This window comes from Phaenicophaeus curvirostris, chromosome 1 (genome assembly GCF_032191515.1).
Source record: "Phaenicophaeus curvirostris isolate KB17595 chromosome 1, BPBGC_Pcur_1.0, whole genome shotgun sequence".
Taxonomy (NCBI): Eukaryota; Metazoa; Chordata; class Aves; order Cuculiformes; family Cuculidae; genus Phaenicophaeus; species Phaenicophaeus curvirostris.
In genome coordinates, this window is record NC_091392.1 from 114349666 (window position 1) to 114377102 (window position 27437).

Sequence of the window (27437 nt, forward strand, 5' to 3'; positions counted from 1 at the left end):
ATTTAAAAGACTGTTCAGAAGCACAAATATTCTACTACGTTATCTCCATTAACTTTTTTGGTGAGGAAGGCTTAAAAGAGAAAGTGAAGCTGTCATGGGGCAGTTTTAGTCTGCTTAAAGAAACACTGCCAAAGGGTAGGAGCAGAAGCGGGTTTTTTGAAGTAAGATGGTGTAAAATTTAGGCTTAAAATCTTATGGCACATTCAATCTATTACTCTACTGAACAGATATAATCATGATTCAAAGTTACCAATGCAATATCTTAAGGCCACATGATACAGAGTTATGTGTGGAATTGGTCATTTACCGAAGATCTGCAGTTGGTAAGATGTCTCTCAACCTCAAGGAGTAAACTTGAGAGGTGTCCCAGCTCAAGGGGAGATCAGTGCCATGCTGCCAGCTACTTACGAGGGAGAGCACAAAAAACCCCTCACTCAGGCTGTGATATTTATGGAACAATGTGGTTGGCTTGTAGTGAAATTACTCTTGTTCCTTGACCAAATCAGTTTTGAAAAAAATATTTGTTATTTATGTGTTAATCATATGATCAGTATTCCAGTTTCCAAGCTTGTATACATCAAAGCTCACCGTGTCACCCTATCCCTGTGTGAGTTTCCAAAGAACAGGCTGGAACTAGGAAGTTCTTGGCCTGGTCACGGCCTAGACCTTTACTTCCTTTGGGGCCTGAACCAAACCACCACTAGTTTGGTCAAGCTGTTGAGCACAGCCATTATAGAAGCTTAATAGAATAAACTTTGTTCATGATTGAGTTTTGCTTATGAAAATTGTGTAAACTAAGGATACATATTAGTGAAGGATGACCAAAGAAATCCACCAACAAAAGCCTCTTATCCTGCCTTTTAGAAGGTTATTTTACTGCTGAAAGTACAACAGCTTACTGTGTTGTCACGGTTTAACCCTGGTAGGCAGCTCATGCAACTACTTGCTCACTCCTCTCAACAGGATGGGGAGAAAATCATAAGGGTCAAATGAGAAAATGTATGCATTGAGATATTTCCTGCAGTTTAGCAGGAAAAGCAAAAGCTGCAGACATGAATGAAGGAAAATAAGGAGTTAATTCACTACTTCCAGGCAGATGTTTAGCCATTTCCAGGGAAAACAGAGCCTCATCATACATAATGGTTACTTGGGAAGACAGTACTTTGAACTTCTTCCTTTTCTATGGTTTGTGATATCCTTTGGTCATGGGGTCATTTGTCCTGGCTGCGTCCCCTTCTCATGCACCCTCAGCCTACTTGCTGGTAGGACAGTGTGTGAAACAGTTAAGTCTTTGACACTGTGCAAGCACTGCTCAGTAGCAGCAAAAACATCTCTGTGTTATCAGCACTGTTTTGATTATGCTATGAAGAAAATTAACTTTATCCCAGCCAAAACCAGAACATACCTTTTTATTCATTAAAAAACAAAACTATGCCCCCCAAAAACAGGAACTTGGGGGATTTTGTTGATGTTAGTGTTGTTTTAGGTGGATTTTGTTAGTGAATGTTCATGGAATTTCCCAGCTGTTGCTGTCTTGGTGCCTATTGTATTTCCAGTATTATGGGGAGCCTGCAAACCGTTCCTGTACATAAATTTTCCTGGGTGATTTGCTTTGATTGACACATGCTGACTGTGGCAGTCCTTCTGTAACAGCATTGAATAAAAAATTTAATAATTGGCCTCCAGTCTGCTAACGGGCAGTTCTTCTCTTTCACACTAATTATTAATTTAAAGCAATGTTTATACCTCTCTCTGATCACCTTGCCATTATTATTACAAGCTAATTAATAGTCTCAATTGTAACAACCTATCTAGTATGTTATAAATAAGCTATATGATATAGAAAACTATTATAAATAAGCTATATGATATAGAAAACAAGATGATACATAATTCTACTAGAAAGGTCAAAACAGTTTAGCAGCAGGTGTGAAAAAATGTTTCAGGTTTCACAGGAGGGCAGGGCAGCAGAAGAAGGTGACTGGTTAGTGGGGAAAATTAAACCAATGTACAAGGACAAAGAGAAGGAAATGAAGCTTAGAACTTCTTGAAAAAGAAAGGGATCTGTAGAACACACAAGAGGTGCTTAAAGATTTTTCACTGTCCACTGTCTTACGAATTTCATCTGCTTTTATGCTATGAAAATCTTCATAATGTAGGTCTGTGTAAATTTATCTTCTGTTGGGACTGCTATTACCACAAAAAAAAGGCAAGTATTTGTCAGACTGTTAGATAATAAAAATGGATATGAATTGAGGGGCAAGTATAAGTGTAAAACAGTACTTTCATTAATGAAATTATTTTTCTTTACATTTTCAGGATTTAATATACCATATTGTCATTGTGATTTCTTTGTTTAAGTTTTAGTAGGTTTGTTTGTTTGTTTGTTTAAATTTAGTGAGTAGTAGCTACTTGGTTTTTGTTATCTGTGTAAAACTAACATATTTGTCATTAGGTGACTGACATCCAGGGAACAGAAAGCAAAAGTTGGTCTCTGGAGTTTCCACGAAGTGAGTTTGGTTTTACTATTTATCAAGTCGGAGTTGGTTCTTTGCTTGTCATTGCCATTGTTAATAAGTAAAAGTGTATCTAATGTTATTTTGACAACGTTAAGGTATCATGTTTCACTTCTCTTCCTGTTAGCATGCTTAGATACTTCTCTCCTGTATTTCTGTCTTATTTCCTTCATGCTTTTGTAGTTTGAATCTACTTTACGTGGATGAATTCAGAACTGAAACTGGAACTAAAAAGTAGAATGCTGAGTCACAGGCTAGACATACTTTCCCTCCTTCTGAGACAGGTATGGGAACTAAAAGGATCTAAATTTAAGGGAAGTGTGTGGGTAGTATCAATATTCATAATTAATTTGTGATTACTAACAGCTCCATATAGATCCTTAAGAGCATTTAGAGAGGAAGTAGGCCACAAAATATTTGTCAGTGGATCTTTAGCTACAAACTTTAAGAGGTATAAGTTGGTGTGATTTGTTGTTCATGTGGGTTTTTTAATGAATAATAACCCACCCACCCCCTTTTATAGAGATAACTCCCACTCCCCAGAACTCTCACAGTGCTAGAGTTGTTATTTTGGGAGGAAAGTGAAGTGCAAGCAGTTCTGATCTTCAGAGTGAGATATTTTCCTGAATTTTGCTTGGATTTTCAATCGCCTGCTAAACCTGCTCTAACCAAGAAAGCACAAGATATTTCCCTGACATTCATAAATTGTTCATATTTATAATGTTTGTATGGAATACTTCTACTGAATCTGGACCAGCTGCATGCTCACGCTCTGTTCTAAAAGGTGTGACCTCCAAGGCAGTGGGTGCTTCTAGTCCTCACTGCATAATAGTCTGAAGTCCTTGATGCCCAGCTGTACTGTTCTTTGGTCTTCTTACACTTAAATACTTAGCTGAATAGGTGTCAAAGTGCAGAGCACTTCAAAATTTGATTTTAGGAAGCCGGGGAGATACATTACAATATGTTATTTTAAAATGAGGAGTAGATCTTTTGTGGGTTTTGGACATATGAACATCTTGAAGAATCAGAAGATTTATTTGGAGGTGGGGAATGTGGCAATGGTTGCAAAAGAAGAGTCAAGACAAATTGGTTGAAAAAATGTCATGTGGTAGGATAATAAAAGAAATGAAGGAAGTGCAAAGTGTTGAAGGAACTTATTGCAGAAAGCATAAATCTGGAAAGGGTTTTAGAAAGGGGAAGTCAAGCTCTGAAAGACAAATTGGTTTTGAGGAACTATATGTAGATGGTGTGGAGGGGCAAAATAAGAAATGTAAAGAGGCCATAGGGAATTCTGCATGAATTTATCAACTATGTTTATCCAGACCTTTTCCTGAGGTCCAAATAGTAATGGGGTCTGAGGACACATTATAAAAGAAAGCCTTATTGAGGCAGTGGAAAAAATCAGCCACAATGAGCCCCGTATGATGACCCACCCAGTCAGTGATAGCAAACACAGGATTGTAAGTGATGCCTTGGCTTCAGTGGACTGGCAGGGACACTTGCTGTCCAGCTCACCTGGCAACAAGACAGATAACACAAATGCCTTTTGAATGCAGGTAAGAGTTGCACTCTTGGCTCAGCCAACAGCAGTAGGATTTGAGAGCTGTACTTTTTAAAATTAATGTGGGCAGTGTCCTGCCCGTGTTGATCTGGGGGCAGGGTGTTGTCAGTCTGCCTGTGCTGCTGATATCGCTCAAGGACAGGGTATCTGAAGTCTGTGTTGCTTATACTGGTGGAGGGGCAGGGTGCTAGAAGGATAGCTGATTTTTTTTAGACAGGTTGAGAAGGAAAGAGGGATAATGAACTACTGACTTGGGAGAGAACTGAAAATTCTTCTAGGCTAAAGAAATCTTAGGATTTATGAAATATTGCGTTGAATGTAGTAATTTAAAAAAAAACTCATGCTGATTCCATGGGCTTTTTTCTTCCTTCTTTCTCGTCCTCTCCCCCTTCTCTCCCCTACCTATTATGTCAGTACTGATGTAGAAGGAAATACTTGATGTGGCTTTGATTTGAAAGGAGGAGTTACGCTTTGAATGTCTAGCTGATACAAGTTTTCTGTGGGTGGGGAAGAATACCTTCCTTTTTCTCAGCCTTTGTTTACTTCAAGGCTTAAGACTTGCAGGAGATTTAATGTAAAGGAACTTTATGCCACTGTATCTTATCTTAAAGTTACTATCCTTTTTAATTTCAATTTTTGTCTGCATGTACTGTTTTCTTGAGCATGTGTACATTTCTTTTAAATATCTTTGCTTGCTCCTAATGGGAATATCTAGCAAAAGCGGTACTACTTCTACTAATAATTTAAAATGTTTGTGGGGTAAGTGAATCATGTTTGCTGTTGAATTAATATAGCTCGTTTAAGTATGGTAACTATAATTCAGGATTTGCTTGTTAATTTGTTCTTAAAGTATTTTTTTTAAGATGTGAAAGTAGTATCTTTAAGTTGTGTGATGTCTGGGATTAGTAGTTTGTGTAGAGAAATTTTTCTCAATGTTTTTTGTTGAATGGCTTTTAAAAGTAGATCATTCAATGAAAAAGTAATCCTGATTAATTTTTTCTTTCAATGGTGAGAGGAGAGGCTTATATTGCGTTATCTGCATTAAGGTTTTGTTTTTAATGAAAAATCAGTCCCTTAAGGTAAAGGAGTCTATATAATGAAGAAAAGGTAATATGTTTCTAAATGGTTAAGTGATATGCTTGAAGTGGTTTTTTTCTTTCAAAAGATTTAAAATTTTCCAGTATTTACATATCTCTACTATAAGGAATTTGTAGTGATTATTAGTGTAGCTTTGGAGTTTTTAATGCATATGAACTGTTTCTACAGACACCTATTCAGGCTTCTGTGTGACACTTTAAATAAGTGGTTCAAGAAATAATTCTGGGCATGTTCAATCTTCCTGACACTTGATTTTTGCTCTAGTTTAGATTTTATATCATTAAGTAGTTTTTTTTTAATGAAAAGTTAGTTTTGACACAAGGTGTGAAGAGCATAAGCATACAATTTAACTTGAGATATGAGTACATGAGACGTCATTCAAGCCAGTAGGATATTACTCAAACAGGTGGATTTGTATTTTTTCTACAATTGGTGTCTTTCTGTATTTTATGTCTGATAACTTAAAATAATTCCCCAACTATCATGAAATAAACATTTTTAAGCATAGATAGGTACTGAAACTTACATATATATAGTTATTAACTAGTTTTTTCAAATTTGACTTTATGGTAGTTCAGCATCACTAGTAATAAATCAAGCAGTATTTCATGATTTAGGTGTCAGTACCTTATGTTTGAGTACAAATGCTCCAATAGATTGAATCCAGATGCTGGGCTGTGTTTTCTGTGTGACTGTGTCCAGTGTTAGGAAGCTACGATGGCCTTCTAAACTGCTTCTGAAAGGTTATAGCTAGAGCTCTTATCTCTTGGAACAGGTGGCTTACATGCTTTGTAAAAACCATTCAGTTTAATTAGCAAAAAATTCTGCTGCTCTGTACCTCTTGGACTTACCATATATAATAAAGAACACCTGCAACATGTGATGATCAGCAATTCTGCAACTAAATTTGTCAGCTCCTTGTTGCTTCCTTACTGGTCCAGAAATAACAATTTTTTTGCCTTGCTTGTCTAATTGTCCAGTTACTAGAAGACCACTTTCCTATGAGTGTATTTTGTCACTGTTTCTGCCGAGTTGTTAACGCCTTGTAAAGTTCTGATTTCTGATTCTTGAAAATTGAAAACTTGGTAACTTAATCATGAGTGTGTATGTGCACATCAAATGCTTAATATGTGTTAATTCCACAGAAAACAGTTGAGAGATTATTTTGCAGTTACTAGCATAGCTTCCTGGTTTTGACACCATTGCAGTAAAGTAGTACAAGTTTTCTTCTTCCTTGTTACTAATGAATTGTTTACTGGGCTTGTAGAGCCCTGTGACTAATCAGCAACAATGGGTTGACCTCTAAAGTTTTGTGTTAAGTCTTTGCTGTTGGTTTCAGAGTTCAAAATGAAAATGCATCACATGATAGATTCTTTCTTTTCTTTGTAATCCAGTATTGCCACATGGTCGAACGATTTCATTTTGTAATCGGGGACATTTATCTCGATTCAGCTCATATGTTTACATTTCTAAGCTGAACGTTGGTTGAAATTAACTCGTTTAGCACTGAATTTTTGAAATAGGAGACTTTGTAAAATTTCTGTAGTCAATCTTGAATATCTATAGTGATCTATTATTACCTTAAAAAAGATCTTGTTATCAACCTGTTGTGAATAATATCAACTGTGGTTTTGTATAACACACTGATTTCTTTAGCTTGGAATCTACTTTAATAGTTGTTACAATATTGTAGAGTCAGATCATATCTTACATAATTTTAAGGGGGTTCTTCTTATTTGAAGTATCTTTTCCCCTTTATGAGATGAATAAAATCTTATACTATTGCATTTAATAAAAATAATATCAATTGATACTGTAACACTTAAGAGGTGGCTTTTTGAAAAACTTCTTAGTTATGTTAATTTTCAATATTGTAAATGTGTAAGATCTGTTATTTATAAAGCAACATATGAATTCGTAGTGCATTTTTTTTTCCTTTGGTTTAGGTGATGGTTGTTTTGGTTGAAATACTTTTTCTTCTTACAGACCCAAGTCACCAAAACAAAGGAAGGCCAAAACCCCAATCTGGTGACTCTGAAAAGGCGAGGTAAGAAATTTTATTTATTTTTTTGCTTATTGGTTGGAGTCAATTTAGGAGTTAATGAAATGTTGACTTGCTGCTTGCTCTTTAACTCTTTTATTTACATTGTTCACGTAGTCCTCAGGATATAGTTTATGTTAGAATGCCTGATTAAAAATCACAGTACTCCAGTTTTCATTAAGAGCCTGAGTTATTACTTGGAAACTAAATACCTTCCAAAGTTCAGTTGAATTTTAGCAAATGGAAGGCATTTTTAAAAACTGTTGCACAAAGGCAAATCACACAGCATAGCCATAAGAAAACATGTGCTTCATTTACAGCAAAAGATAATAGGAATTTTGTTCCAGTTGTTACATTCAGACTTACACCACAACATAACTGAAGCTTTGTCTTATTTTCAAGGCCTCTTTGTACTACTATTCTTTGTACCAAATAATTTTTAATACTTCTCTGACACTTCACATGCTTACTGAAAAGGAGGGATTTGACTGCAGGGAAGGCATTGTAAGTCAGTCTCGGAACTGAATACTAGAAAAAAAGGAGCTTCTACTTAAAGTCCTGTAATTGTTTGTAGACTTGAATTTTCACTTAAAGCATATTGTTATCTGATTTGAAGTACTTGAATGCTCCTCGTAGAACATGCTGAATGCAAATGCTTGATGGGTTTGGGCCGAAATTAAATTAGTTGAGAAAAAAAGCTTTATATATTTTATGGACGAAATGTATGTTTCCATCTGTTATAACATTTAAAACAAGGTTTAATGAAAGAATTATTTCCTGTGATGCTGGGTCTGACGTGCTCCAAACACATTTGGAGAAATCACTGTAGTTTTAGCTGGTTCAATATGCGAATGTATTTCCTCATCTAATAGATAGTTAACAAGTAAGGAATTTACTGCTGACTTATTTGTAAGGTGACTGAGGCAAATAATGACTTGCTTCTTAAGGCCATGCAGAGATGAAAGGTTGCAGTGTTTTAACACAAAGTTTTGACTGTACTTTGTTGCTTGTATTTTTTTTTTAGCTAGTGTTTTTTAATTGTTTAGGATGATGAAAACCAGATGAAGAGTACAGCAAAATAAACTATTTACACTGACATAGGAAAGTTTCCATTAAGTGGTGGTTTTTAAAGCAGATTTCTCATATAGAAGAGTCTAAGCCATTAGGAAACCTGAGAGCTGAACCAGAGTGTCCCCAGTCCTAATCTAAGTGTGACCACAAAACCTGTCATTTTTTAACCTGTACTACTTATAGTACAGTCCTTTTTCCCCATAATTCTTTTTGAATACTCTATAGCTCATATGAATGAAACTTCTTCACAGGAAAGGTCATTTATGTTATTTAACTGGGTTGCCACTGGCTTCCTTTTTCCTTTCACTTTAAAACTAGAGGGGAAACAGTAGAATTTGCTATGGGTACAAATACTCTTCATAGGCGGTTCAGTTAATTTAAAATAGCTTCTCTCACAGGGGAGTTTATTAGACCTATAAAAAAACACTGCTTCTCCACGAGTAAGGTGCATGATCAGTTATGCTCTTATCTCCACTTCTGTAATTAGCATGTTGCTTGGCTTCCAAAAATCTAGGGAATCCTCTGGTACTGTAAAGAATTATCTCAGATGATGAGGGTTTGATGTCTTCAAATGTGGGACAGAATTGAATGTATATTAGCAAAAGGCAATCTAGTGGCATTAAACATTGACTAGCAATCTTAGAATTGAGGATTTAGTTTGAGATGATTAAGCAATACTTTGCATCTTCATTATACTTTCTCCTTTCTCTAGTTGTGCATGGACTTTACTGCAGTAGTGGAAAGAAAGAGCTGGGAATAACAACTCTGCTCTTCCTACCCTCCCCATGCATAGCTGCTACATGTATTTGATTTTCAGAGTTGCATGTGCCAGGATAAAGGATCTGGTACTTGGAAAGAGTAGAGAAGGGGAAAGAGGCTTAAGCACCTACTTAAAACTGCTGCCTTTGATATGCGGAAGTTCTGTAGTCACCTATCCCATCCCAACTCAGATGAAGATGAAAGAAAACAAATGAAATGATGGAGAAGACTATTACTTCCCTGAAGTCCTAGTTATTCCTGATATAAATATATTAAAATATATTAAAAATATATGAATAGTATCATAATACTTGATAGCGTTACAGTGCTTATTGCAATTGTGAAAGTGTGCCGTAATGATCTCTAGCCATAATAATCTCTAGGCAAATGTGATGTGGTTGATGCAAGTACAGAAGCTTCTGTTTCTTCAAAATAAGATTAGATATAAAGTATGTATACAAGCTCACAGTGCCATTGTCCTGTTATTTGTAGAGATCACTTTGATCCGAAGATAGAGTCTAAAGCCATCCAAGATAAACTCTTCTATACCGTGCAAAAGGTAACTGAGAACTGATTAGCATACAAGCTTAACTGTAAATGATTTGTCACCTTTTAGTAACACTGTTTAAAATTTTGGTTCATTCAAAAATTTAATACTTCTTGCTTAGCTGGGCTTATCGGGAGACAAAGGTTATATGCTTACACTGATTTATGTTGTCTTGCTGCTGGTAGTCATCTTTTTGCTTCTCCTCCTGCCCTTCCTATAAGACGTCGCTCTGGAAATCAGTGTAGTAAAACTCAATGTAGTCACAGAGTAATTTGGCTAAAATCATAAGTTAGTTATATATCTCCCTTGTATCTTAATTTCTAAGAAAAACTACAGAAGTTGCTGGGGGTCATTCAGGAATTTTTAACACCCCTCCCAAATTTCTGACTAAATATATTTTCCTGTGTTTGATACATACATTTGGAAATAATCATAGAACATTATGATGAACAGCTGTGTAAAATGATATAAAATTAATAAATTAAGAATTCTCCTTCTCAGGTCATAACCAACAGTGAATGATGAGTATCCCAGAGTTCTTGATGAAATCATGGGAGCGTATATAATCCTTTCCTCTCTATTAATTTGGGGAAGTAGATACCAGAAATCACTTTTCTGATTGATTACCTCATAAGTCAAGAATGGGTTCGGGAGAAGTTGCAGGTTCTTCCTGCACTAAGGCCACTTATTTCCTTTAAAATACTTATTTTTGTAAGTCTAATGCATTACTAGTGTTGAAAGTAACAAATTTAGTTGGCTTAATCAGCTCCATACTCCATGTAGATTAACATTATTAGCCTAACAATAAATTAATATAGTTTTTTCTGCTCTATAACTGTATGTGCGATAGCGTTACCTTGTATCAATACTTCTAGGAAATTAAAAATATCTTACTCATTTTTTCATTAACTAATTTCTGCATCTTTGTCTTTTCTGTATATGTGGGCAGTTTCCACTGTCCCTGGCGCTTTTGTTTATAACTGTAATTAGTTTATGGGATTTTTCTTATATTTGTCCTTTTTTTGGTTAGTTGACAGGATGAACAAAAAATAAGATTGAAATTCATAGATGCTTAGGAAAATATGTTCTGGACATGCATTAAATAGAGTATGTCAAAAGCCTAACTCGCTTCACAAGAATACAATTAAGTACACTGTTAGAATACCATGGAAAAAAAATTGTACGACTCAGAAGTTATGTTCCATTCTTCTCAAATCTTCCCGTTCTTTCTTTTTTTCCTGCCCCATGATCCTGTTTTTAGAATCCAAGATTCAAATGCTAATGGGGCAAAGAGGGTTGGGGAAGTGAAAGGGCAGTTAATGTCAATCTTGTGGAGCAGGATTGCTTCATGCCGAAGATAAATTCGTACTGAAATCAGGTAGTGGCCTAAAATGCCAACAAGGTGTGCCTCCTTGTTACTGTTTGGTTTTTGCTTATGAATGCAGGAGTAGGCATAGGAGTAGCTTCTTAAATAACCAAATTACTGCTACTCTGGCACAATGATCTACTTCCCAAAGCTAATTTTATTTTAGCATTTCAGCAGATGAAACACTGCGAATACAGATGAAATATAAGTTTCTAATTCTGCAAGTGCTTGTCTTGATTTACAGTTTCACTGCTAGAAATTCCTGCAGACTTCAGGAAAAATCTGTAGTGAAAAGCTGCTAATAAAATGCATCTTGAAACCTTCTAGCATTAAATAGCAACCCAGGTTGAGAGTGTAGGCAGAAGGAAATAGTTCTCAGGTTTTTAAAAAATGTTTGTTCACAAAATGGAGTATAGAAGTGAGGAAAAGCATGAATCTAGTTGTTTCTTTTTAATGTATGTTTAAGAAGGATTAAAATTATACTTGAACTGAAACTTTCTGGAGAGAAAAGGTTCTAAACTTAGAACAAAAATTGGATTTTTAAGGAATTAGCAGCAGTAGGTCAATGAAAATCTTAAGTTTCTAAAAGTCGATTTTAAATTGTTTTTTATAAAAATGTGCCTGATTTGCTGCTTTAAAAGTGTAATTGTGATAAAACTGTTGGAAGTACAGAATTTTAACAGTTGTCTGTGGGATAAGTACTTTAGCAAACAACTTACTTGCTTAAACGAAGAATAAAGGAAAGGCCGTTTTATTTTGAACATACTGTTTTTCTGAATATTCTAGGTGGACTTAACTATGTTTTCAAAGGAGTTTAAATCCCTTGTTCATGATGGTTATACAGCCTTGATGGACCAGCGGTGTCACAGTGCTGAACAAGCCTTTTCACAACTGTTGAGCATTCTAAATCCTTCAGAATTAAAGGTAAATCAAGAGGAATAAATTAATTATTAGAGTAATTGAGTTTTATGCTTTCAATACTTACTTATATTGAAAGTACTGAAAGCATAAACCTCAACTTTCCGTACTTCCACCAAAATAATAATTATTATTGAATTGCTGCCTGTGATGTTGACTGTAGTGCCAGGTGTTTCACTGGTGTGTATGCCAAGGAGCTTATGCCAAGGAGAAAAAGTGAGGATAAGATAAAAACATTCATAGTAGCATAGAATTTATTTTCGTAATGTTCAGCATACACCTGCATTTCTAAATGCAATCTAAAAAATATAAGAATATTATTTTGGTAAATAAGTGTAATTAAGTATTCTTGTCAAATGTCTTGTCAAAAAAGAAATGACTACCCTATGTCAGCTTAAACTTTATTTATGATAGCATAGGGTAATAAGAATTTATATTCTTTGGGTCAGGTAACTGTTGGCAAAGCCTGTGAAATTTTGTGTAAATGTGTCTAGCCAATCAGCTGTTGACCCATTCATCATTTTAGATTTCTTTAAATTATTGTACTGTAATATTAGGCTGTGTTTCAAGCTGCCATTTTAGTAACAGCTGTTGCAGTGCCAACAAGTAAATAGTGCACCAATCCATCTGGAATTGTGACCTAGTTTATTAGGAAGAGGAGGGTTGAGAAAGGGCTTTTTCTTTTAAAAACACAATAAAACCTGCTTAATTTTGAATGTCAGATATAGCAAAGACATACTGCACTGCATGAGGACAACATAGTGGGGCCTGTGGTTATTGCATTTCTGAAATGAGACATTTCAGGATATATCACTTGGAAGCCTATAGGAGTTCCAAAAAGACTGGCAGTAAAGGAGTGGTTAACTGTCACTTTTTATATTAATTGCAACATGAATCATAAAATGGTTTGGGTTGGAAGAGACCTTAAAGCTCATCCAGTTCCAACTGCCCTGCCGTGGGCAGGGACACCTCCCGCTATGCGCACTCTCAAGTCCCCATAGGAAGAAAAAAAAGAGTTTTCCTTCTCTTTTGTAGTGAAGACATTCAATTCACAGTAGACAGTAATGTTCTGTTCACCAGTGAAGTGTTTTTATGAATGCTACTGCTGTGATTTGGCTCTTTTTGCAGCAACTGAATCTTCATGTTATTAATTATGTTGTGATTGTCTATGGACATGCCACTGCCCTTCTTGGAATAGGACAGCCTGAGGTATGACATTAAGACATTATTATTGCTTTTATTCAAAATTCTTCAGGTAGTTGGTCATCCATATTTGTCTCTTAACAGACATCAAATGAGTAGGGAAGGAAAGGTTTTTTTCACATTTTAGAAAATAGTATAATTTAAAATCTGGGTCTGGATATTTAATGGTTTTGGATAAATTAAGCTACCAAATAAAATTTCTTCTTGAACTTTCAAATGAGATTTTTAAGTATTAATGAAGCATAATCAACAGTTTTCTATTATGCTTTGTTGTAATGTGGTTATGCACTAGTCTTTCTAACACCAACATTCTGATTCTAAAACAAGAGAAAGAGAATGCTTTTCTTCCTGGAAAACACCAAAATGGAAATGTGGTTTGTTTGAGGGAGTTTGTTGTGGTTTTGTTTGGTTGTTTTTTTCCCTGCAATGTTTAAAAATGTTTAGTATATTACAATGAATTTGAAAATGTTTGGGTGGTTGTAGCTCAGTAAGCTCAATTTCGTTTTATTATTTCAGAGGAAACCAATGTTTACAGGATAAGTTTCTTTTTTTTAAAAAAAAGGGAAACCTTTGTGTGTGACCATGAAGTTGCTGAATTCCCTTTACTGTTCATAAGACTGATCAAAGAACAGGGCATACTGATCCACTCTACTGGAGCAAAACAAAAAGGAGGGGAAAAGTGAAAAGCTTCTGGCACAGTGTCACACATTTTTCATCTTCAATCTATTTTGAAGGCATTGACAAAGGCTGAAGATCAGTTTAAGAAAATAATTGAACAGTACCAGGAAGAAAGATTTGGTTGTTTGGCACACTACGGAATAGGAAAAGTATATCTCAGACAAAACAGGTTGGTATAATATAAAGCTTCAATATTTGATACAAAGAAAATATTTTCATTTGAGAAGCCATGCGTGGGTGTTTTTTAATTATTCTTTGTGAATCACTAGGTTTGTACATCAGACTGATTTATTACAACTTAGTTTCTTGCTCTTAAGGATGTAATGAAAGCCACTGCATTGTGGGCTGCAAGGCATTTGGCTGACCAGCAGTCCCCTGTAGTGAAGGAGGGCTCATAGAAGGGCAAAAACCCAATGATCTTGGAGAAGAATGTACTGTAAAGAAAGCTTAATTTATCTCAAAATCAGGGAGTCTGGAGAGTAGCCTTGGTTTTAGATAAGGCAGCTGCACCAATGAGTCATTGGGTTCTCTGAGACAGATAGTCTTCCTGAGCTGGCCAGACTTGCATCGGGGGAGGGATGGAGTGTATACATGGCTTAGATGAACCTAAAGTGCAGAAACCAGACAACTAACGAACTTGAGAACAAAGAGCTTGAGCTGGCTTCAACCCGTGTATTTTTTTCCCTGGGTCCTGGTGGTAAGCATATAGAGACTGGTAACGCAAATCGCTTTTCTACTGATTCTACTGTGTATTGCAATTGCTATGTTCTGGTTGTGTTGTGACTTCAGTGTATTGCTGTAGTGTTCTACATTCCTTTGTAATGCCTGTGCTATGTTGACCCTGGCTGGCTGCCAGACCCTCACCCAGTTGTGCTCCCAGTTCACCCTCTCAGTGGGAGAGGGGGAGACGATAAGGTGAAGAAGTCCAGGCGCTGAGATAAAGATGGGGAGATCACTTGCTAATTACAGTCATAGGCAAAATAGACTCAACTTCAGGAAAAAATAAGTTAATTTATTGTCTGTTAAAATACAGTTGGGTAGTGGGAAACAAAGTAAAAATCTAAAATGACCTTGCCCCTATCCCCTGCTTTATCACAGGCTCGACTTCACTCCCTTGTTCCTGAGCAGTGCAGGGGGATGGGGAGTGGGGATTGTGATCAGTGTAAAGGCTCCTCTGCTGCTTCCTCCACACGCTCCTCCTCTGCTGCAGCATGGGGCATCTCCCCAGGCTGCAGTTCCTTTGGGGCCCATCCAGTGTGGCTGTGGTGTGGATACCTACTCCAGCCACATCCTCTCCAGGGGCTGCAGAGGAATCTGCTTTGTGCCTAGAGTGCTTCCTCGCCTCCTCTGTCTTACCTTAGTGTGTCAAAGGCTGTTTCTCACACTTTTTTTTCCTTACTCCTCACAGCCACGCAGTATGTTTTGTTCTTTCTTACCCCTGTTTTCCCTGCGGTGCTGCCTCCTTGCCTGGGGGGCTCAGCTGTGTCCTGTGGTGGGTTTTTTGGAGCCAAATGGAACTGGGGCAGCCCATCTTCTCCTTGCAGCACTGGTACCCCACACCCTCAGCCCAACCATACCATGTAAACCCAGCACGCTACTAAATGAAAAGGTTTGATAATAAACATGAAACCCTCATGTGGAATATCTAAAAGCATCTGGCCAGAGAGTGCTGGACGCTGAGAGGGGATTTCTCCTTCCTGTTGCTGCATTGTAGCTAGGTGCTGTCTGAGACCCAGGAGGTGTCTGCGTCCCAGTTGCACGGATGTGGCTGTTGTTTTCCTAGACAGTTTTGACCCATAGTGAGCCTGTGTGTGTGTTTCTAAGAGGTGCACTTGCACACACGCATGATGGTTTGGCTGGCCACTCAGAGTACCCCAGGCAGAGCAGCTGCCATGTATGGCACTGACTGACCTCATGTAAAACTTCACTATAGCCAGCTGAGTTCTGTGCCTTCTCACTGGCTGATCAGGATTGAAGGTCACTTGTGAACATAAATGTGTCCTCATTCTCGATGCTGACAAGCACATGCATGTTCCTGGATCCCTTGAATATTGGCACAGGCTCTCGGTCTGTCTCATATCTGTCCCTGGACTCTTGTACCCTTACCCAGGCTGGCTTACTGGCTCACACCTTGAGTCTTTTATAGTAAAGAGTACTTAAATAGATAACTTGATGAGGCAAGTGCTCTTTCATTCCATATACTCTTTAACAGCTACCATTTTTTTCCTTGGATCCTAAAATTAATTGTGAAAGTATTACAGGCCACATAGAAGTTATTCATATATGATCTGAACCTGTTGTACCTGTTTCAAACTTCAGATTTTCAGATGCCCTTGATCAGTTCATGAAATCACAAACAATGGTTAATCACAAGATTGTACCTGGAGTGTTAACTTGGCCCACAACATCTCAGGTTATCGAAGAGACACGAACAGAGTATTTACAGGTATGGCTTAAATATATGTGTATATATATAAAATCCTGTTCTGTTAAATGGCCTTTCTGAGGAAAAAGCAGTCTGACAAACTCCAAAAACCCCAACACAAAGTTGTTGTCCTCCTCCATGTCCCTCCATTATCAAGGGCAAAAAAATGTGGGGAGTTCAAGGGCAGTTTCTGCCTGGAGCAGCCAGTGGAAGCACGGCTGTTTATTGTCAAGAGTGTTGTCAGCCGCAAGGCTTGGTCATCGTAGAGCAAAACTCTTCTTGTGATGACCAGTTTTACTACCTGGAGAGTAGCCTATTTACAGCACGAGGGCAGGGGCTCTGTGTCAGGCTCTATGTTTGTGTGTTTCTTTCTGATATTACAGTATGGTTCTAGCCTGGAACAAGTGTTTCATAATGTGTTAACTTCTTTGCCTGTTACCAGACTTAAAGTAAATGTGAGTACAGGACACAACATAACACCAGAGAGAACCAGTTCAAAATTTGTATTGACAAAATGTAATGCTGAAAATCGTAGCAGTGGTGCTAATAGGAGAGTTTGGCTGTGTTGTTCTTGGTTGATACAGTGGGAGTTGTGTGGTAACATTCCTTGTTTGACTTGAAAACTTCAACTTGTGTTTCTGATGCTTGTTAAAGGATTTTCACCAGACAGTGGGGAACTCCAGGCATGCTTTATTCGCAGCTCTGAGTTGGGCCGTCACCTTAGTTAGTGGCAAAGGCCCAAGCAAAATCATCAGTTATTTATAGATTTTTGACATAGTGTTATACAATAGGTGGTTTCTTTGAAAAGTTCTTGGTGTTTTTCTATGTGTTTCTAGTTGTTTATTCTTCATTATTCTTCTTTATTCTTCATTAACTCGAAAGTCCACCTTGATAATTCATCTCTGCTATCTTGTTTCAGTTCTCCCTCAGAACTGGTGCTTCAACAGGTCACATTCCTCCTCTGGTGATAAAAGTCACTTATCTTCTCTCTTGAGACACATATTTTCATCTTTAAACTTCAAAGAAAAAAACTCAATCTGTTCCATTAACTTCTACCTATATTTAATCTATGCCTATACTCAGACCCAGGTTGATCTTTTAATCATCAGTTATCGTCAGATCTGATACTTATGTTCTAAATGTGACATTTCCTACACAATCTGTTAGTTCAGCTGAACTGGATTTTAAACCAGCCATGGAAAAGGCTATACATGGGACAACTGAGCAATGTTCTTGTAGTTGTCATAATGATTGATTTCCAATACCTGTTCTTATGATAATCTTACTACAGTACTATTTAGCATAATCAACTATCAATAATATCTAAGTCCTACATGGATATATGTATCATATCTTTTTGTTTCCCTTAAGAACACCACAAATTACATTTTCACGCTGAATAGGTATTTTCTTTTAATTATTAGTACTATTGTGGCTGTTTTTAAAATGTAATAGAGTCGCTGTTATTTGTGAAGGGTTTCTGGATAAACCATGCCATGAGAGGCAAGACACATGGGCTCCTCAACATGGAGTTTATTTGACACAGCAGAACATGCTGCGTTATTCAGTGTGTGAACTTGGCTATACTGTACTGACCTGTTCTGTTTCTGGTAGAAGCAGCAGTGCTGTTATTTCCTAAACAAAAACTTGACTTAAATGTTTCTCGTACAACCCCCCAGCTGATGCCACCACAGTAGTCTCCCCACAGTAATGCACCAGTGATCTGGGACTTCTGGAGAGCATAAAGCAAATACCTGAAAGGCTGTAACTGGTGGTCTGTGTGTTTCTAATGATGCTTTATTAATCCCGGCTCAATGCCAACTCTGTGGGACTTGAACTGTCTTCACATAAAGCCACTGTAATGTCTTTACCTCAGATGCTATTGTGGGAGATCTCACTAACTCCAGTGCGGGGCCAGGCCTGAAATGTCCCTGGGAATGTACTTGACCATGTAACACAGATGAGGTGAGGCATTCCTGAAATGCTGGGAACTGGTGGAAATGAGCAGACACTCTATTGTTGTCACATTAGCTGAGTAATCTGGCTCATCAATTTGGCAATGGAGAACTTACTATATTCTCGTGCATTTGGAATTGTTAAGCATTTAAAACATTGGTTCAAGGTAAACCTGCATGCAGGAGAGCTGTGAGTACTTTGTTGAAGAGTAGTTCAAATGAGCGTTTGATTATTTTGCCATGAAAGGACAATCTTCCATAGCTTTAACTAGAAAAGAGTTGTTCTTTTGATATTAATCGTCTGCTGTTTAAAAAAAGAGATGTGTGTTTCACTGCAGAGTTTCCTGGAAGTTTGTAAGTAGATATTGAATCTTTTCCTGGTTTCTGTGCAATTTGTCTCATATAATTTTGTGTTTCTTAGTTGGTTTTAAGGAATTGTATTGAGGAATGCAAGTTCTCTCCAGAACCAGATGCAATTTGTCGATATCAGCAATGCCATGGCCACTCCAAAATACAAATATTTTTTACAGACCCAGACTTTAAGGTAAATTTTTAGTTTAAAAGGGTTTGGGAAACAGAACTTTGTGTTTACATGTTTTCTGCCCCTTTCGTATTTAAGGGTTATCTGGAACGCTCTGTCCTATTGACTGTAAAGTTGTAACCTTTTTTCCTGTGTTGTTTTTTTTTAAAAAATATGTTAAATTCCTATTTTCTTTCTGTATTAGGGTTTTATACGTATTTCTTGCTGTCAGCAATGTAGAGTGGAGTTTCATATCAGCTGTTGGAAAAAGTTAAAAACAACAAACTACAGTGATAAAAATGATAAGGTAAGGCTTCTATCAGATTATAAGCATTTTATTTTTCCTTTCTTTTGTCAAGATTATAACATAGCTTTGGTTTGTGGTAAGTGCAGCATTATAGCCTGATGTTCCACCCATATGACAGTGACAGGAGGATAGATGGGAAAGAGGAGTCTTTGGCTAAGTTGTCTGATGTGGAGTTGTGGGTAAAGCTTGCCGTTGTCTGCAGAAGTATCGCGAATCCTAGTTTAGTATCCTGCTAACTATGGCAATTTGTTGTGGCTGGATTTTTTTACGTGGCTTTGATTTAGCAGCAGTTTAGTATTTATTAATAGTTTTGAGGTAGCACACGTTCTTAACTACACTTAATCATCAGCCAATTCGACAAAGTGATTCAGCAGAATTTCCTGCCATCAAAACAGTGACTTAAAGATTAAAATATGGCAGGATTCACACAAGACTTACTGCAGGATTTCCTAAATCAAATCACATGCACACAGATACAGGCAGACACAGAGGTGCATAGATACACAGACCTATCGTCAGAATTCTCCTCTTCTTGAGTTTAGCAAATTATTCACTTCTAATTTGTCAGCGTTCATCAATGGGCAATTGTTGAATCTTGAAGTCTGACTTCACCCTTCTCCATCACAGAGTGGTCAGGACTGGAAGGGATCTCTGGAGATTATCTAGTCCAAACCCCTGCTAAAGAAGGTTCACCTAGAGCAGGTTACACAGGAATGTGTCCAGGTGGATTTTGAATATCTCCAGAGAAGGAGACTCCACAACCTCCCTGGGTAGCCTATGCCAGTGCTCTGTCCCCTTCATAGGAAGTTTTTCCCCATGTTAAAGTGGAATTTCCTGTGCCCCAGTTCGTACCTGTTGCCCCTTGTCCTGTCACTGGGTGCTGTTGAGTAGAGTCTGGCTCCATCTTCTTGACACCTGCCCCACAGATATTTATAAGCATTTGTAAAGTCTCCTTTTCAGTGTTTTCTTATCCAGACTAAACAAACTGAACTCACTCAGCCTCTCCTGATAAGAGAGATGATCCAGCCCCCTGATCATCTTCGTGGCCCTCCACTGGACTCTTTACAGTAGTTGCCTGTCTCTCTTGAGCTGGGAGCCCAGAACTGGATGCAATGTGCATGGGGTCCCACTAGAGCAGAGTAGATGGGGAGCGTAACCTCCCTCGACAAGCTTCCTACATTCCTCTTGGTGCATCTCAGGATACCATTGGCCTTCTTGGCTATGGGGGCATGTTGCTGGCTCATGGTCAGCTTGTTGTCCATTAGGGCTCCCAGGTCCTCCTTTGCAGTGCTGCTTTCCAGCAGGTCAGTCCCTAGCCTGTGCTGGTGGATGGGTTTATTCCACCTGAGGTGCAGAACCCTACACTTGCCTTTGTTGGACTTCATTAGGTTCCTCTCTGCCTGACTTTCCATCATGTTAAGGTCTTGCTGAATGGCAGCACATTATCAGTATTTGTATTTATTAGCAGACGATCTTTTAATCCCTTCAAAATCTACCCTTGGAGGTGTCCCAACTCAGGATGAGATGCTGGGTCACAGGCTGCTGTGATCCAGGAGAGCTCAAAGGGTCTCACTTTAGATTGCTGTTGTAGGATCACAAGATGATTGACTTTCATCATTATTTTTCCATTCTGGCCATAATTTACATTAGGTAATTTTTGTATTTTCTGACAGAAGTACAATGCTGCTACTTTCCAGATTATACAGTTTTATTACCATCCAGATCGGGCTGCAATCCAGGCAGCAGGAGTTCCAGGTGCGGGCAGGGAGTGCCTAGTTTCTCACTGCAATTGTAAACAAGACAAAAGCACAGTGGGAGTTTTCTCCCAAAACATGAATTGACTTATCCTGAGATTGCAGAGTGGCCTTAGATGGGAGGGGCTGCACCACTGCAAGAAGAAAGGCCTGTCTGTGTGGAGGCTTAGTATGCTTAGCCTGTTTATTTTGCATCATTTGTATCCTTCCATGTATAAGCTTTTTTCCTTCTGCAGTTTTGCTGTTGAAGCACTAGTTCAGCATTGATGATGTCTAAAGGAATTTTACAAAATAAAATATCAGCAGCCAGTATAAAATGAAGGGAAACTGAGGCAGAGTATGAACTCATAGAAGAATATTCTTAATGTTAACTCTTGAGCCTGATATTGGAAGAATCATAGAATAGTTTGGGCTGGAAGGGACCTTAAAGATCATCCAGCCCCTCTGCCATGGGCAGGGACACCTCCCACTTGATCAGGCTGCCCAAGGCCCCATCCAAGCTGGCCTTGAACACCTCCAGGGATGGGGCAGCCACAGCTTCCCTGGGCAACCTGTGCCAGCGCCTCACCACTCTTATCATGAAGAAATTCCTCCTTATGTCTAGTCTAAATCTGTCCCTCTCCAATTTATACCCATTGTCCCTCATCCTGTCACTACAAACCTTTGCAAACAGTCCCTCCCCAGCTTTCTTGTAGGCCCCCTTCAGGTACTGGAAGGTCGCTATGAGGTCTTCTGGGAGCCTTCTCTTCTCCAAAGAAGAGGGTCTTTGCTATAGTTTTGGGAATAACACGTATATGCCGCAAATCTGATTATCATTCCTTGCCTAGTCAGCTGTCCCTTCCTTTCCTCATCCAGTAAGAGTTTAGGATTGTGCTAGCTTTAATTACCTTGGTCATCTCAAATTAAGAAACTATTCTGTATAAGAAAATAGATAGTGTATGAATTTAAATGCTTTTCTTGTGTGTATCTTTTTCTCCTACAGGATTTTCTTCAAGAATTGTGTTTCACTCCTGATTGTACTGGCCTTATTTCAAAAATAGTTATTTTCAATTCTTCTGGTCTGGTAAAATGTGAAGTAAGTAAATGTTCATATAAAATACAAAAATGGACTTTATCTCCTTTACCAGAGTAAATATTTTCAAGTGAAGAGGAGAATGTAACTGCAAACTCATAAATAAAATGCTACCGTAACTACAAAATCTTAGCGTTATTCAGGAATATTAATTGCCTATTCTTTTCTACCTTGTTCTTCTGATTGAATAGGCGTTACCTTATGACGTTGGTTAGAATTGTTGTGGATGGGAACTGGAGCTTTGTTTTATACTTAGCTTATGCAATATGAAAGAAACTATTAGTTTAATTCAGAGGTAATCTTGCTAAATGAAGTAATTGTACTGCAAGAGTGCCTCTTGCCCTCTGTAGAGTCACAGAAAGATGGATGCTTCTTTCCAGAGCAGTATTGATCTGAGAAGCAAAAAAATATTGTAAGATTTGCTTCTTGCACACTGGTAAAGCAGAACAGCCTCTAGTTATTCCTGACTTTGTTATCTTGCAATCTGTCTTTTCTGCCGATGAAGATATATTGCTATATGCCAAGTCGTAGCAGTAGAAGATACTTTTTAGTAAGGCCTTCATAAGGCTTATGTAGACTGCATTATCTCTTTCATAGCATTGCCTTTATGTTTTTCCAAAGCATCAAATGTTCCTGGGTTTAAGTAGAGCAATGTTGCATTGTAACTCAAATTTAATTAATGTCATGTCCCTTATTTTGGTAGTTTGAACAAAAAATCACAAAAACCAAGGGACCACCAAGAGCCAGTATTAAACAGAAATGTTCAAGGTAAGCTCTCTACTGTTTAGCTTGAATCAATTTGAGAACAAAAGAGTTTTATCTAGATTTGGTTTTCATACCATTTTAAGAATTGCTGAAATACCACAAATACATCAGAGGGCTTTTCCTGCGCTTTGCCTCTGATAAACTAAGTCGTCTGGTAAAATCAGTTATGATCCAGTTAGAGAAGCATTTGAATCAACTTGTTATAGAAGATACAAAGGTACAGATTTCTCACACAAGCACAGAAGGGCGTTGACTGGTATTGATGAATAAATTATTGGTAGCTCTTTAGTGGTCATACAGTTCTTCAGAAACAACATTTTCAGTTTGGCTACGGGAAACTTTTCAAGTGTACGGGACATGAGTTGATGCAAATCTGATTTCTCACACCTCTGTATTTGGAGGCTGTACATGGAACTTGAGGACTGTTTCTTTACTTTTGCTCTCCATACGTGTTTTCCGTTTATGCTAAGATACTTACACGTTATTTTAGTGTTCCAGTTGTTATCCGTTATTCTTCATGACAGATTGTCTTAATTACAGTCTACTTCCACTGCATGTGTATAATAGAACACCGCCTCTGTTTTTGGTCTGAAATTGCAAGCATCGTTCTATTCCTTCCCCTTGCTAGAGGGAATAAACTCAGTGAGATTTTTAGCTGCATGGGAGAGATGTTGCTGTGTGGCAGAAGTTCAACACCACTGTTCCACAGAATTTACTATCCAACCAACTTTATGTGAATATTTGGAAAGTGTAAATAAAAATGATGATTCTGTACCAGCTGTTGATGCACTTACCTTTGGCGTAACTGAGTTTACACTTTTTAGTCAGGTCAGGTTATAAATAATGAGGAATCATGCTGAAAGGACAAATAAAATTGACTTTTAAAAGTTAAGGAAATCAAATATTGCATTCAAAATGCTGAGTTAGAAATTAAGAAAAAAACCTGATAGTATTGAAGTTAATCTGAGTTCAGGCATCTTTCATGGGAGTAAAAATTATTACATCTTGAGTGTATTGTTATGTGCTTAATACTTAAGAAATGTTTTGGTCTCTTAACTAGAAGTTAAGAGAATTTGCTCTATTTGTGGGTTTCGGCATAATATTTTGTAGTAGAATGAAGCTTATACCTGTTGTAAGACATGAAAAGTGACTGAGATGTGCCTAACTCTTTTTGGCAACTTGACTACTGCTCACTGCTTAATTGCTTTCTTCAGCCTTAGGAGGTTAAAAATGAAACAAGAAAAAAAAATACGTAGAAAACGTGCACGAGAAGAGGCACAGAATTTTGCTAAGAAGAAAATAGAAGAAAGCCAGATGGGAAACGAACCATCTCCTTACAGTGATCACAGTGGTATGTGGAAGTATAGATTATTATTCTCAGTTATCACGAGGTAGCATAATTAGCATTCTGAATTGCCTAAGTCAAATCATAGCAGAATGCTAATATGGAACGTAATCCCTCTCTTAAAGACAAGACTTATATTTTTACTTAAGATTACTTTTATTTCAGTTCTTTTTTATATTTCTAAATAACTATGAGATGTTATTTTATGGTTAAGTTCCTTGTAGAAAAATGTTATTCTTGGTGTCATTGATTCGTGAAGAAGCAGCCTGAAGAAGGCAGGGGCTCACGTTCCAAGTTCATCTATTTCAGAGTGGTTTCAGAAAAAGCCATATGCCTAACAAGTTAGGACACTGCTACAGGGAAAAAAAAAAAACAAACAATTGCTTCTCAGATAAGGAATGAAGAATATTCTTACTGCAGAAACTGCAGTGACTTGAAAAGGATATTTCAGAGGGTTGGGAAAAATAAAATACTTCAGCTTGTTAGTGTCAGAGGTTGAGAGGCCTAATCTGGGGAAGAGCTAGATCACAGAGTTGTTTTGTTTTATTGGCAGCTATAGCTACCTTTAAATAAGAACAAATCTGCTTGTAAATTGGAGAGGAGTGCAGCTGAGGGGAGCACTTGTTTGTATGTGGAGTTGTAAGGTACAGAGGTTTTTAAAGCAGACTCCTGCGGGAGTTCATTGAATCTGTTAGGATGCTTGGAAATGTTTTTGTTACAATGCTTAATTATTGTAGGTATAATATATTGTGCTTTGGTTTTACAATATTCTTTTCAAGTTTACATTATTTAGTATAATTACTGTCAGTTAAGTTCTGAAAGTGGGTTTCTGTAAATGTGTGGTTTTGAAGAATAGTGAAAGGTGAAGGCTGATCTGAGCCAGTAATGTTTTTCACTCCTGTTCTACAAAGAAATAGTAGCAGGATCAGGGCATAGATTTGCTGCTAAGTATTTGCTTCGACGTTCAGAAATGTGCCTTTGCTCTGAGAACTGGTGCTTGGGGGAGTTCTGTCTGCATCAGGGCTGACGTGCAGCCCACACAAGTAAATCTGTATAGACAGTTGCTTGAAGGTGCTGTTACTGGCAGGTAATATTTTTATTTTTCTTCTGAAATCTACTTAAGGTGCTAAAGACTGTTTCTTTGTGTCAGCCAAATTTAAAATAACATTATGTCAAATTCATAATGCTACGGCTAGTTCATAGGGGAAGTTATTAATACGCAGTAAAGCAAATAATTAAAACCACCACTTAGTCCAAATTATCTGTTTTTACTTGTGGTAAACAGATGTGAACTCTTGTTTTGTGTGTTTGTTTAAATCCCTTTATAGATTATGTTCTGGACTTATCTGCTGGTGATCGAGTCCTGCTGCATATCAGTCGAAATGCCGAACAAATAAAAACAGCTGTTTGTGATACTTCCAAACTATTAAAGGAGTTGCTTTCATGGTTTGTAATCAGTGAGGAGGATTACATGTCATATTCCAGAACTAGTAGCATGTCACATGAAGTGATGGAGCAGCTCATCAGTTACTTAATTCAGGAAAAAAACAGAGTAAAAACAAGGGGTTTTATCTATGTGCTGAGTGAGCTGGAAGAAGTGGATCCCAAATTACGCAAGTGGATGAAGCATCTTAACAGCTTGGGTAGGCTATATGTTTATGTAGTAGCAGAGACCTTAACCTGTCACAATTGTTCAGTTTGCAGATGGAAGGATGACCTCCCCGTTTTCCTGTCTTGCCTTCTTAACTTTATATGGTGAAGCTTTACTGTTTTTCATTTGCTTGATCCTTAGCCAGGATTTCTAGAGAAGAAAGCATGACTGTTGGTAACACAGGAGCAACCTCTTGTCTATGCAACTGAAGCTTTCCAATGTGGGCAGGGCTTTGTCGATGTAGGAAAGGGAAAATGATCAGACATTCATGTCATTAAATTCCAGAATAGGCCTAAGTGATAGTATTTGTAGAAATAATTTGTGTCAGGAAAGTAAATCATGGGGGGAGAGGTGTTGTCCTAATGTTTAGCTGACTGTATAACTTGAAAGTAATTTAACTTGATGCTCTTTGGTAGTGTTGCCTTGATGTGTAGTTTCCTATTGAGTTTAGAATTGGATGAAGGTTTGGTTTTGCAAGTAAAATGGACTTAAGATGCCAAAACATTGGATGAGATTTGGGTTTTCAATTCCGTTCTGTTGCATCCATATCCTTTAAGGAATTTTTATGGGTTTATTATGCAAATAATTCGGTGTTAAGAGTAAAATTTATAAAAACTCCAGTTATAATTTTATTTGCATTTTCAAGATACAAAAGGCTTTAGATAACCTATTTCAGCTACTGGGTAGTTTCTAGAACAAACTGTTCCTTTTTGATGAGGAAATCATGCTGTAAGCACTTAAACTCCAAAGCTAGAATGAAATGATTTTTTTTTTTTTTTTTTTATCTCTTAGGTCTGGCAGCCACGAAGAACTTTCTCCTTCAATATGGACAATTTTTAAAAGAGCTCAACCTGTCTAATATAACCACACTCTGGAATGAGAAGTATGGTAGTAAATTCAACTACGTGACAACTAGTTCTGAAGACAAAGAGATTCATGATTATTTCTTAAGACCACCCATAGAGAAAACCCGTTGTTTTATATGGCTGTTAGAAGACAACAGAGAAAATTTCCCAAGTCTTCATCAAGCTTTAGATGAATTCTTTGATAAAATGGGTAAATATGCAAAGACCATCATTCCTGAAAGGCTTGTATCTTGTCTGTTTTTACACCACATTTTGGGGTCTCTGTAAACAGCCAAAACCCCAGCAAACTGCTGACTGCCTCATTGTATGGAATCTTCTACATTTAATGCTTAAAAGGCAATATGGCCTTAAAAGACAAGCCACGCTTTTTGAGGTTATGTTCTGCTGGTTTGTTTCATGTGCCACAAGTCTTATGTGAGTTTGCCTTTATACATATATGATGTCCAACCAAAAGAAGTGTTTATCTTTCAGTTTCAGCATAAAGGTTCTGCAACTTTGAGATGCTTTGGTGGTATTTGAGAAAGGATTATAATGATTATTACTATAATTTTATAGCTCACAATTATGTTACGTGAAATGTTACTGTTTCCATTTACGAATATGAGTTTGTTATTTTTTCAATAGATGACCCTACTATTGTATTAAAGAAGCGGGAAAATGAAAATATATCAGTAAGTGAACTTAATGTCTGTTTAGTATAAGCTCAGAAATGAATTTGGTGTCTTAGAAGTGTGCAAAAGTGAAGAGAGACATGCATCTCTCTGTTTATTTTACACTATCATCCTTCAGACCTGATTAAAGATTTACTCTTGTTTTATCCCCCACCTGCTACCTCACTTTGTCTTGAAGCACTTGAAGACCTCGTACCGTTTTTTTCTCAACTTCCATCAGTAAAGTACTTGTTGGGTTTTCTCTTTAGTTAAAGTACAACCCAACAAGATACCTGTTAGATTATGAGCATTTTGAGGATTCAGATAAGGAAGTTGTAGTGAAAGCAGATGAGGGTACACTGATGTGCT

The 27437-nt window shown here is 37.5% G+C and overlaps 1 protein-coding gene across 4 annotated transcripts in view; it reads left to right on the forward strand.

Moving 5' to 3' along the window:
• Positions 1-27437, forward strand: part of TTC3 (tetratricopeptide repeat domain 3) — a 67693-nt gene that overhangs the window by 20887 nt on the left and 19369 nt on the right. For 3 of the 4 annotated variants that reach the window (XM_069871564.1, XM_069871580.1, XM_069871573.1), the window contains exons 15-29: positions 2456-2510; positions 7162-7222; positions 9539-9605; positions 11746-11883; positions 13006-13086; positions 13815-13927; positions 16078-16204; positions 18560-18682; positions 18864-18965; positions 21702-21794; positions 22495-22559; positions 23771-23907; positions 25230-25544; positions 26345-26608; positions 27043-27089. In XM_069871564.1, the coding sequence (XP_069727665.1) occupies positions 2456-2510; positions 7162-7222; positions 9539-9605; positions 11746-11883; positions 13006-13086; positions 13815-13927; positions 16078-16204; positions 18560-18682; positions 18864-18965; positions 21702-21794; positions 22495-22559; positions 23771-23907; positions 25230-25544; positions 26345-26608; positions 27043-27089 (1788 nt within the window). Of the gene's footprint in view, positions 1-2455; positions 2511-4722; positions 4837-7161; positions 7223-9538; positions 9606-11745; positions 11884-13005; positions 13087-13814; positions 13928-16077; positions 16205-18559; positions 18683-18863; positions 18966-21701; positions 21795-22494; positions 22560-23770; positions 23908-25229; positions 25545-26344; positions 26609-27042; positions 27090-27437 lie in introns of those variants that run through there. The other variant, XM_069871591.1, reaches the window with a different exon arrangement.